At 41.8% G+C, this 10989-nt stretch overlaps 1 protein-coding gene and 1 long non-coding RNA gene across 13 annotated transcripts; both read left to right on the plus strand.

The window, feature by feature from the left end:
* The first annotated feature begins 505 nt into the window (after positions 1-505).
* Positions 506-7634, plus strand: LOC124025459 (sorting nexin-4-like). 2 transcript variants are annotated; one of them, XM_046338898.1, is made up of 14 exons: positions 506-654; positions 1825-1949; positions 2110-2251; positions 2411-2560; positions 2697-2744; positions 3151-3206; positions 3785-3857; positions 4013-4074; positions 4732-4797; positions 5074-5163; positions 5419-5518; positions 6706-6851; positions 7081-7195; positions 7559-7634. In XM_046338898.1, the coding sequence occupies exons 1-14, from the start codon at positions 568-570 to the stop codon at positions 7604-7606; spliced, it is 1308 nt and encodes a 435-aa protein (XP_046194854.1). In that variant the 5' UTR covers positions 506-567; the 3' UTR covers positions 7607-7634. The 2 variants fall into 2 exon arrangements, with proteins under 2 accessions (XP_046194854.1, XP_046194855.1); XM_046338899.1 differs by lacking the exon at positions 4732-4797.
* Positions 7635-7641: 7 nt separating this feature from the next.
* LOC124025460 lies at positions 7642-10570 on the plus strand. 11 transcript variants are annotated; one of them, XR_006837199.1, is made up of 4 exons: positions 8568-8651; positions 8823-9072; positions 9191-9730; positions 9909-10570. It is a non-coding gene; the product is annotated as an uncharacterized LOC124025460 (long non-coding RNA). The 11 variants fall into 11 exon arrangements; XR_006837198.1 differs by lacking the exon at positions 8568-8651 and adding an exon at positions 7642-8235 and having other exon boundaries at positions 8904-9072; positions 9191-10570; XR_006837191.1 differs by lacking the exon at positions 8568-8651 and adding an exon at positions 8293-8362 and having other exon boundaries at positions 9191-10570.
* The last annotated feature ends 419 nt before the right edge of the window (positions 10571-10989 follow it).

The raw sequence follows: 10989 nt of genomic DNA on the forward strand, positions 1-10989 counted from the left end.
TGTTGTCTGTATCCTGTTTATCAGCTCCGCTTCTACGTACAGTATGTTGTCTGTAACCTGTTTATCAGCTCTGCTTCTACATACCGTATGTTGTCTGTTACCTGTTTATCAGCTCTGCTTCTACGTACAGTATGTTGTCTGTATCCTATTTATCAGCTCTGCTTCTACGTACAGTATGTTGTCTGTTACCTGTTTATCAGCTCTGCTTCTACATACCGTATGTTGTCTGTAACCTATTTATCAGCTCTGCTTCTACATACAGTATGTTGTCTGTATCCTGTTTATCAGCTCTGCTTCTACGTACAGTATGTTGTCTGTATCCTGTTTATCAGCTCTGCTTCTACATACAGTATGTTGTCTGTATATCAGGTTTATCTTCTGCCTGAAAATTATGTTTATTGTGGCAGCACCATTTCACCAACTCAAATTCCTTTATATACAAAATGTATTATGCGATTAAAGGTGATTCTGATCTTCTACAGTTTACAGGGCAGGACTCTTATTTTGAAAGATATAAAATCCCATGAATCGCTTTATCTTGTTTGCATAACACAGCTGGAAAGAAGGATGGCGGATGCTGGAAATAAAGAGTCAGCGCCGATTGGAGGAGATGAATTTACCAACACAGAGTTGGAGAATAACAAGAATAACACGGTAGTAACGCAATCATTTATATGTTTTGTCTGTGTTTGTAAATGGTCTCTTTGCGAACGAACTATTGTCCTTTGTCCACGGCAAAGGACTGGATGGATGCATCCAGAAATAGAACAGATGTAGCAGGCGGGACATCAGGCAGGCCACGCGATACATTGTAACTACGCGCTGCTGTTGGCTACAATATAACCTTGTTTGTAACAATATTGCACACGATATGAGTGTTTTGAAGATTGAAAGACCCATCTATCCAAAATAAAACCATATCTGATCTGTGTTACGTGGCCAGTAGCTGTTCGGCACGTTATTGGTCCACTCGCAGCATTCAGAGAATGACGTCACGGTATTATGACACATGGACGTCAAGACTCACCCCGCTCCTGTACAAGGGACTGAAGACAGCTTTTCAACAAAGTGGCTTTTTAACATGTTTTTCATGTCTTAAAAATGTTTTACCTTTGTTAGATCATTAGCACACATTTTAAATGGCTTTTACAGATTTGATGTTTTTACAAAGAAAGTACTTTTATTCATGGTTGTTTTCATTGGTTTTAACAACATGTACTTTTTAACTAATTTAAATGTTGTGTTTTATGCCTTGTTGCCATCTTTATGTGTGTAAATGATGTAAAAAATGTATGAGCTGTTTTTAAAGGAATTGTGTCAATAAAACTTTTCCAAAATAAAAATGGACGTCTAAAGACACGTATGTGGTCCTTCTGTAGCTCAGTTGGTAGAGCATGGCGCTTGTAACGCCAGGGTAGTGGGTTCGATCCCCGGGACCACCCATACATAGAATGTATGCACACATGACTGTAAGTCGCTTTGGATAAAAGCGTCTGCTAAATGGCATATATTATTATTATTATTATTATTATTATGTGTTTATTACTAGAACATTTCCAAATAGGTCCAATGATTGGCAGAGGATAGGAACAATCTAAATCTATTGATATTCTGTTCTATTCATATTCAGTCCTCTAGAGCAGAGTTTTCCAAACTAGTTCCAACCAATTCATCATCAACATTTGATTATTTGAATCAGCTGTTAGAGCTAGGGCAAAAACCAAAACGTGCACCCATGTGGGGCCCCAGGACCGAGTTTGAGAAACTGCTCTAACTCTGTTCACTAACCACTGCCTATTTCTCCCATGCACTCTGTTTGTACAGATGGTGGAGGAAGGATCCACTCTGCTGCGGAGAATGGAGATCAGTGTGGCCGAGGCAGAGAAAAGAACTGGGAAAAATACAGTGAACATGCAAGAGATATTCACAGTGTACCTCATAGAAACTCGGTGAGAGAGTGGGACCCCGTTTGTAAATGAAGCATATGTGAAAAATATCCTTGTTCCCAAATGAAAACATGTTCTCGGTACAATGATGTGTAAAATAAGAGGGATTCAGATCCTTCTGGTTAATCTGATCTGACCGAGATGTTGGTGTTTCTTCTTTCAGACCCATAGATGCAATAACAGAAGGCCATAACCCCGCAGCCCCAGACTCTCTCTGGAGGAGATACAGTGAATTTGAGATTCTCCGGAACTATTTGTTAGTCACCTATCCATTTATCGTGGTGCCGCCTTTGCCAGAGAAGAGGGTAAGCTAAATTCAAACCTGATGGCCACATCTATACCTAGTAGTCCCAAGCACCACACTGCAGTGTTTGGGCCTTAATACCCACAGAATTTAATTGAATAGAACACATTATAATATATATATATATCTTTGTGTAATAACCCTCGTCTAATTTCTACAGGCAGAGTTTGTTTGGCACAAGCTGTCTGCAGACAACATGGACCCAGACTTTGTAGAGAGGCGCAGGGTTGGTCTGGAGAACTTTCTACTTCGAATGGCCTCCCATTCGGTTCTGTCCAATGACAAAATCCTATACCACTTCCTGACTGAGGTACGATAGCCTATGAGCTCACTCCATCACGTTGACGTTGTATTGGAATGTTTTGGAGAGATTCAACATACATTTGTATTTATTTATTCGTACTGTACTTTTGAAAAACGTTGAATTGACTCTCCTCCTCTCCCAGGAACACAGGTGGAAGGAGGTGGTGTATGAGACAGGGTTCCAAGCCAAGGTACCTCAGAGGAATTCTTTACTTCATGAATGTCTATCTTACCCCGATATGATCTTTACTCAGTTACTACCACTTATTAAAGGGGTTGTGTCCTTGAGCTGTTCCCGTCTATTGATGTTCTGTATTACATCATGTTCTGTGTTACATCATGTTCTGTGTTACATCATGTTCTGTGTTACATCATGTTCTGTGTTACATCATGTTCTGTATTACATCATGTTCTGTGTTACATCATGTTCTGTGTGGACCCCAGGAAGAGTAGCTGCTGGATGTGCAACCGCTAACAGGGTTCCTAATGAAATCAAATTAAAACCATATTGAATCTATTTGGATCCATCCAGTGGTACACCTTGGTTGTGTTTGGTTTATAATCACATTCTAATTCAATTGTGTTTGTTTTTTCTAGGCAGAGTCCAGGATTAAAGCTCTGAGCGCAACTTTCAGGGTGAAGAACCCTGACAAGTAAATCAACCCTTCCCATTTACAACCAGGAGTTGTCAGACACCTAGTGGCCTTATACATGTTTTACATACATTTGACTTAAAGTTGAATTAAGTTAAAGTAGTGTAAAGTTAGTCGTGTTAATTTGAAGCTGTGTTAAGTTGAAGTCGAGTAAAGTTGAATTTGTGTAAAGTAGAAATTATGTTAAGTTGTACAAAGTAAAATTTATGGAAGTCGAGTAAAGTGGAAGTCGATTAAAGTGGAAGTCGAAAAAGTGGAAGTCGTGTACATTTGAAGTCGTGTACATTTGAAGTCGTGTACATTGGAAGTCGTGTACATTTGAAGTCGTGTACATTTGAAGTCGTGTACATTTGAAGTCGTGTACATTGGAAGTCGTGTACATTGGAAGTCGTGTACATTTGAAGTCGTGTACATTTGAAGTCGTGTACATTTGAAGTCGTGTACATTGGAAGTCGTGTACATTGGAAGTCGTGTACATTGGAAGTCGTGTACATTGGAAGTCGTGTACATTTGAAGTCGTGTACATTTGAAGTTGTGTAAAGGTATTTTAAGGTTGCCATTTGTCTTCCTCTATCTAGGCGGTTCACAGAGATGAAACACTACAGCGATGAGCTTCAGTCTCTCACCTCCCAGCTGCTCCGAGTCAGAGCAGTAAGTCATATAATAATATACCATTCATCAGATGCTTTAGATCCACAGTCACTCTGCTCCTCTCATTGGTCTAAAGTTATATCTTTGGAACAACATCTTCTTTTATTTAGCGCTCACCTCGTTACACATTTAATAACCCACGTTTCATTCTCCAGAGAGTAGCAGACAGGCTCTACGGCGTATACAAAGTCCATGGGAACTACGGAAGAGTATTCAGGTAAGAGTTCTAGTCAGCAGGTAGCCTAGCGGTGAAGAGTGTTGGGCCAGCAACCGAGCCGCGTAGGTGAAAGATCTGTCGATGTGCCCTTGAGCAAGGCACTTCACCCTAACAATAAAACATGTTGTATTTGAATATTGAAGAAAGACTGATATGATATTGTTGTGGGATTATCTAACTGATCTGACTGTTTGTGTGTCAGTGAGTGGAGTGCCTTAGAGAAGGAGATGGGAGATGGTCTAACTGATCTGACTGTTTGTGTGTCAGTGAGTGGAGTGTCTTAGAGAAGGAGATGGGAGATGGTCTAACTGATCTGACTGTTTGTGTGGCAGTGAGTGGAGTGTCTTAGAGAAGGAGATGGGAGATGGTCTAACTGATCTGACTGTTTGTGTGGCAGTGAGTGGAGTGTCTTAGAGAAGGAGATGGGAGATGGTCTAACTGATCTGACTGTTTGTGTGTCAGTGAGTGGAGTGCCTTAGAGAAGGAGATGGGAGATGGTCTAACTGATCTGACTGTTTGTGTGGCAGTGAGTGGAGTGTCTTAGAGAAGGAGATGGGAGATGGTCTAACTGATCTGACTGTTTGTGTGGCAGTGAGTGGAGTGTCTTAGAGAAGGAGATGGGAGATGGTCTAACTGATCTGACTGTTTGTGTGTCAGTGAGTGGAGTGCCTTAGAGAAGGAGATGGGAGATGGTCTACAGAGTGCTGGACACCATATGGATGCGTGAGTACTCTCCATCCGCCATCAACCTTTGTATCTAACCTGTGCTGAGCCTGCTATTCTAATGTAGATTGCACACAACCTGCAATTTAGGAACCACAATGGAAATTAGGGAACACAATGGAAATAATTATATATTTTTTAACTGGCAAATAAAATCAGCCTGGTATTCTACTGCAGAGTGCACACGTCAAACAATTTAGGAACTACAATGAAAATAAGTATATATTTTTTAACTGGCTAATAAATCAATCAATCAATCTGTGATTTTGTCCACAGCTATGCTGCCTCAGTAGATGATATGTTGGAGGAAGAGGAGCACTACGCAGACCAACTGAAGGAATATCTTTTCTATGCTGAAGCCTTAAGGTTGGTCCTGTTGCACATTATGGCTAATCAATCAGTGAATCAACCAACCAATGAATCATATCTTGTAAAGGGATTCCAGAACCCTGTCCCCTTAGTCAGGTAAAGAGGGTGATGCACCAAGTAGAAGGTTCTGACAGTGTAAAAATATCTCCTCTAAACGGGCCTGGTACAACTTGTGTCCCAGGAAGTAATGCTGTATGGTGTTGTGACATTGTATGGGCCTCCTGTAAAGCTACTACTGTCTGTTTCCTACAGGGCTGTGTGTAGGAAACATGAGCTGACCCAGTATGAGCTGGAGACGGCCTCCTCAGACCTCATCTCCAAGAAGCAGCAACGGGAGGAGCTGGCCACTGGGGTATTCAATTCAATACAACTTTATCGATACCCTCAGGGGCAATGAAGAAACCATAGGTTTAGGCATAGGTTTAGTTTATCTACTGTTTGTATCCTGGTATAGGAAAACTAGGGGTCTCCAACTGAGATTGTGATCTCTTGTAAGAGGCAAGCTCTTGTCTTTCCAATATTGGTACAGTATAGGTCTCAAGAGCATTGGCAAGGCCCAAGAGGTCTAGTTTGTCAAGTCCTCTCAGAATCTTTGACGACATGTATTTTTCAAACCCTCCTATATAAGGACATGTAAAGCCCTGTAAAGCCCTAGCCTGGTCCCATCTTTGACTTCATGTCTTCTTCACACACCCCTATATAAGGACATGTCCCAGGCTCTACTGTAGTCCCAGACTCTACTGTAGTCCCAGGCTCTACTGTAGTCCCAGACTCTACTCTAGTCCCAGGCTCTACTGTAGTCCCATGCTCTACTGTAGTCCCAGACTCTACTCTAGTCCCAGGCTCTACTGTAGTCCCAGACTCTACTCTAGTCCCAGGCTCTACTGTAGTCCTAGGCTCTACTGTAGTCTGAGGCTCTACTGTAGTCCCAGGCTCTACTGTAGTCCCATGCTCTACCGTAGTCCCAGGCTCTACCGTAGTCCCAGGCTCTACTGTCGTCCCAGGCTCTACTGTCGTCCCAGACTCTACTGTAGTCCCAGACTCTACTGTAGTTCCAGACTCTACTGTTGTCCCAGGCTCTACTGTTGTCCCAGACTCTACTGTAGTTCCAGACTCTACTGTCGTCCCAGGCTCTAATGTCGTCCCAGGCTCTACTGTCGTCCCAGGCTCTACTGTAGTCCCAGGCTCTACTGTAGTCCCAGGCTCTACTGTAGTCCCAGGCTCTACTGTAGTCCCAGGCTCTACTGTCGTCCCAGACTCTACTGTATAGTCCCAGGCTCTACTGTAGCCAACTCTTCTATTGCATGCCATGCATGTTTGTCATGACAACAAACACAGAGAAGCCGAAGCATCAACAGACTAGGCCACCAGCAGGCCTGGGGTCAATTCTATTTCAATTCAGAAAGTAAATCAAATTCCAATTCCAAATTTTCCTCATTGAAAAGCATAGGAGAGAATCTGGAATTTTAGTGTACTTCTTGAACTGACTAGACCACCAGGCTAGTAATGCCCCTCCATTCTCTGTCTGTCCATCCTCAGATGGTACGGACGTTCTCCTTCAAAGGAATGACCAACAAGCTGTTTGGTCAGGAGACACCAGAGCAGAGGGAGGCTAAACTCAGCCTACTAGAGGAGCAGATCGTCCAGGGAGAGGAGACTGTCACAGAGAAAACAGTGGAGTGCGAGTGAGTCCCTCACGTTAAACCATGCAGTAATACCTAGATAGATAGACCACATGCTGAAAACAACTCATTGATAAAGTATGTAATATAATCTGTGTGTGTGTGTGTGTGTGTGTGTGTGTGTGTGTGTGTGTGTGTGTGTGTGTGTGTGTGTGTGTGTGTGTGTGTGTGTGTGTGTGTGTGTGTGTGTGTGTGTGTGTGTGTGTGTGTGTGTGTGTGTGTGTGTGTGCAGGGAGTACGTGAAGGGTGCGTGGGTGGACATGCAGCGCTTCAAGGAGCAGAAAGACAGGGATCTGAGGGAGGCTCTGATTGGCTACGCCATCATGCAGATCAGCATGTGTAAGAAGGTGTGTCACACTCAGGTGGAAGTCTGGAAATGCTCCTAGTATCTATGAGGGTTATTTTCATTGGGCACCAAACAGACAAAAACTGACTCAAAGACAGAGGGACTACCTGGACTAGTCCAATAAGAAACTGTCATTTTCGTGTTGCTTTAAATACCACTCTCAGAGTTGTGTTCATTAGGCACAAAACTGAAGAACACCGACTGAAAGAGAGGAACTACCTGGACTTGTCCAATGAGACTTTCGTTTCAAAGCGCGTTGCAACGGTGTGCCCTACTGAACACAACTCGCTTGTTAAAGTCAAAGGCCAGTGTTGTTAGGACCTGATTCAATTTCTGTGTTTTATGTTCTCCTCTGTCTGTATAGGGCATTCAAGTGTGGACCAATGCTAAGGAATGTTTCCACAAGATGTAAGGGGTCTGGCCGTGGGTCAGCGACAGCGTCTATGGTGCGAGTGTACAACAACTTCACCTTTTGACCTTCACATGGAAACAGAACCACTGTTGTCATGGCAACAAGCCCCAGCTGACAAAGTTACAGGGCTGCATCTCAGTACTCAGTCCAATACTGGCTGCATCTCAGTACTCAGTCCAATACTGGCTGCATCTCAGTACTCAGTCCAATACTGGCTGTGTCTCAGTACTCAGTCCAATACCGGCTGCATCTCAGTACTCAGTCCAATACTGGCTGTGTCTCAGTACTCAGTCCAATACTGGCTGCGTCTCAGTACTCAGTCCAATACCGGCTGCATCTCAGTACTCAGTCCAATACTGGCTGCGTCTCAGTACTCAATCCAATACTGGCTGTGTCTCAGTACTCAGTCCAATACTGGCTGTGTCTCAGTACTCAGTCCAATACTGGCTGTGTCTCAGTACTCAGTCCAATACTGGCTGCGCTCCAGATAAAGTGGGGAGGTAAGGAAGCCTTTCAAGACATGAGATGTAGTCCGGGACTATATTTTATAATGAGATATAAGGCACAAACATATCCCCTTGTGTTGGTTTATTAAGAGAACGTGTGTGTGTATTATCAGCAGGATAAAGGTTGTTTATTAAGAGAACGTGTGTCAGCAGGATAAAGGTTGTTTATTAAGAGAACGTGTGTGTGTATTATCAGCAGGATAAAGGTTGTTTATTAAGAGAACGTGTGTGTATTATCAGCAGGATAAAGGTTGTTTATTAAGAGAACGTGTGTCAGCAGGATAAAGGTTGTTTATTAAGAGAACGTGTGTGTGTATTATCAGCAGGATAAAGGTTGTTTATTAAGAGAACGTGTGTGTAGTATCAGCAGGATAAAGGTTGTTTATTAAGAGAACGTGTGTCAGCAGGATAAAGGTTGTTTATTAAGAGAACGTGTGTCAGCAGGATAAAGGTTGTTTATTAAGAGAACGTGTGTGTATTATCAGCAGGATAAAGGTTGTTTATTAAGAGAACGTGTGTGTAGTATCAGCAGGATAAAGGTTGTTTATTAAGAGAACGTGTGTGTAGTATCAGCAGGATAAAGGTTGTTTATTAAGAGAACGTGTGTGTATTATCAGCAGGATAAAGGTTGTTTATTAAGAGAACGTGTGTCAGCAGGATAAAGGTTGTTTATTAAGAGAACGTGTGTGTGTATTATCAGCAGGATAAAGGTTGTTTATTAAGAGAACGTGTGTGTATTATCAGCAGGATAAAGGTTGTTTATTAAGAGAACGTGTGTCAGCAGGATAAAGGTTGTTTATTAAGAGAACGTGTGTCAGCAGGATAAAGGTTGTTTATTAAGAGAACGTGTGTGTATTATCAGCAGGATAAAGGTTGTTTATTAAGAGAACGTGTGTGTAGTATCAGCAGGATAAAGGTTGTTTATTAAGAGAACGTGTGTGTAGTATCAGCAGGATAAAGGTTGTTTATTAAGAGAACGTGTGTGTAGTATCAGCAGGATAAAGGTTGTTTATTAAGAGAACGTGTGTCAGCAGGATAAAGGTTGTTTATTAAGAGAACGTGTGTCAGCAGGATAAAGGTTGTTTATTAAGAGAACGTGTGTCAGCAGGATAAAGGTTGTTTATTAAGAGAACGTGTGTGTATTATCAGCAGGATAAAGGTTGTTTATTAAGAGAACGTGTGTGTAGTATCAGCAGGATAAAGGTTGTTTATTAAGAGAACGTGTGTCAGCAGGATAAAGGTTGTTTATTAAGAGAACGTGTGTGTATTATCAGCAGGATATTAAGAGAACGTGTGTGTAGTATCAGCAGGATAAAGGTTGTTTATTAAGACAACGTGTGTGTAGTATCAGCAGGATAAAGGTTGTTTATTAAGAGAACGTGTGTCAGCAGGATAAAGGTTGTTTATTAAGAGAACGTGTGTGTATTATCAGCAGGATAAAGGTTGTTTATTAAGAGAACGTGTGTGTAGTATCAGCAGGATAAAGGTTGTTTATTAAGACAACGTGTGTGTAGTATCAGCAGGATAAAGGTTGTTTATTAAGAGAACGTGTGTGTATTATCAGCAGGATAAAGGTTGTTTATTAAGAGAACGTGTGTGTAGTATCAGCAGGATAAAGGTTGTTTATTAAGAGAACGTGTGTGTAGTATCAGCAGGATAAAGGTTGTTTATTAAGAGAACGTGTGTGTATTATCAGCTGGATAAAGGTTGTTTATTAAGACAACGTGTGTGTGTAGTATCAGCAGGATAAAGGTTGTTTATTAAGAGAACGTGTGTGTAGTATCAGCAGGATAAAGGTTGTATGGTGTGAGTGTAGCACATGGGGGATGTGGGAAACTTACTCCTCAGCCTGAAGTGTCACCTCTTGTGCAGCCGAGTTGTTAACGCTTCGATGGCGCCGACTGGAAAGACGCTTCGGGAGGGTGGTCACGTGTGCTAGCGAAGCAGATGTCCTGGGTTCGAGCGTCCGTGTGAGCCCGATCAGGAGGAAGAGGTACTCGCTGAGTCAGCAGAGTGACGTCAGTTATCAGAATGCTGCTGTTACCTTGGTTTACCTCTATGAACTGAACTGGAAAAGACACTGAATCAACTGTCAAAGGACTTCTGGCCTTTTCTCTGCTTAAAGCACATGATATCATAATGTCTGGTATGTGAATATTGAATAAGATATTATTTCAGAAAATGTCAAGGTACATGTATATAAGAATATTATATACTTTGACGTGTCCATCTATTTAAATATTTTAACAACAGTGAACACTAACCTGGTGTTTGTTGGTTGAAGCAAAAATATTAACTTACTAATTTAATCTTGGTTTCTCAAAGAAAACATCCTATTTCTACATTGTGACTCTCAGTAATAATGTAATTTAAGGTCAGATTTGATCATCATTCGTGTACATTCTATATTCATTTGTATATTCAGCTTTATGGTTTTAATAAAAAATATTGTCTTCTACCATATTCCTACAGCTACGGTTCCTCAGGCTACCACACATTTTCTGTTGGTCCAGTATGATGTTATGAGATGTTATTAAATGTATATGGAGACAGCAGGTTGAGGTAAACCCACTATGATGGTATATGGAGACAGCAGGTTGAGGTAAACCCACTATGATGGTATATGGAGACAGCAGGTTGAGGCTGACACACTATGATGGTATATGGAGACAGCAGGTTGAGGTAAACCCACTATGATGGTATAAGGAGACAGCAGGTTGAGGTAAACCCACTATGATGGTATATGGAGACAGCAGGTTGAGGTAAACCCACTATGATGGTATATGGAGACAGCAGGTTGAGGTAAACCCACTATGATGGTATATGGAGACAGCAGGTTGAGGTAAACCCACTATGATGGTATATGGAGACAGCAGG

This window comes from Oncorhynchus gorbuscha, unplaced genomic scaffold, assembly GCF_021184085.1.
Source record: "Oncorhynchus gorbuscha isolate QuinsamMale2020 ecotype Even-year unplaced genomic scaffold, OgorEven_v1.0 Un_scaffold_2260, whole genome shotgun sequence".
Classification (NCBI taxonomy): domain Eukaryota; kingdom Metazoa; phylum Chordata; class Actinopteri; order Salmoniformes; family Salmonidae; genus Oncorhynchus; species Oncorhynchus gorbuscha.

Coding starts and splice junctions, on each gene's coding strand:
- LOC124025459 (XM_046338898.1), top strand. CDS start 568: ATGGCGGATGCTGGAAATAAAGAGTCAGCGCCGATTGGAGGAGATGAA. Junction 2,252..2,410: donor CGCCTTTGCCAGAGAAGAGG/GTAAGCTAAATT, acceptor TAATTTCTACAG/GCAGAGTTTGTTTGGCACAA. Junction 2,745..3,150: donor AGACAGGGTTCCAAGCCAAG/GTACCTCAGAGG, acceptor TGTTTTTTCTAG/GCAGAGTCCAGGATTAAAGC.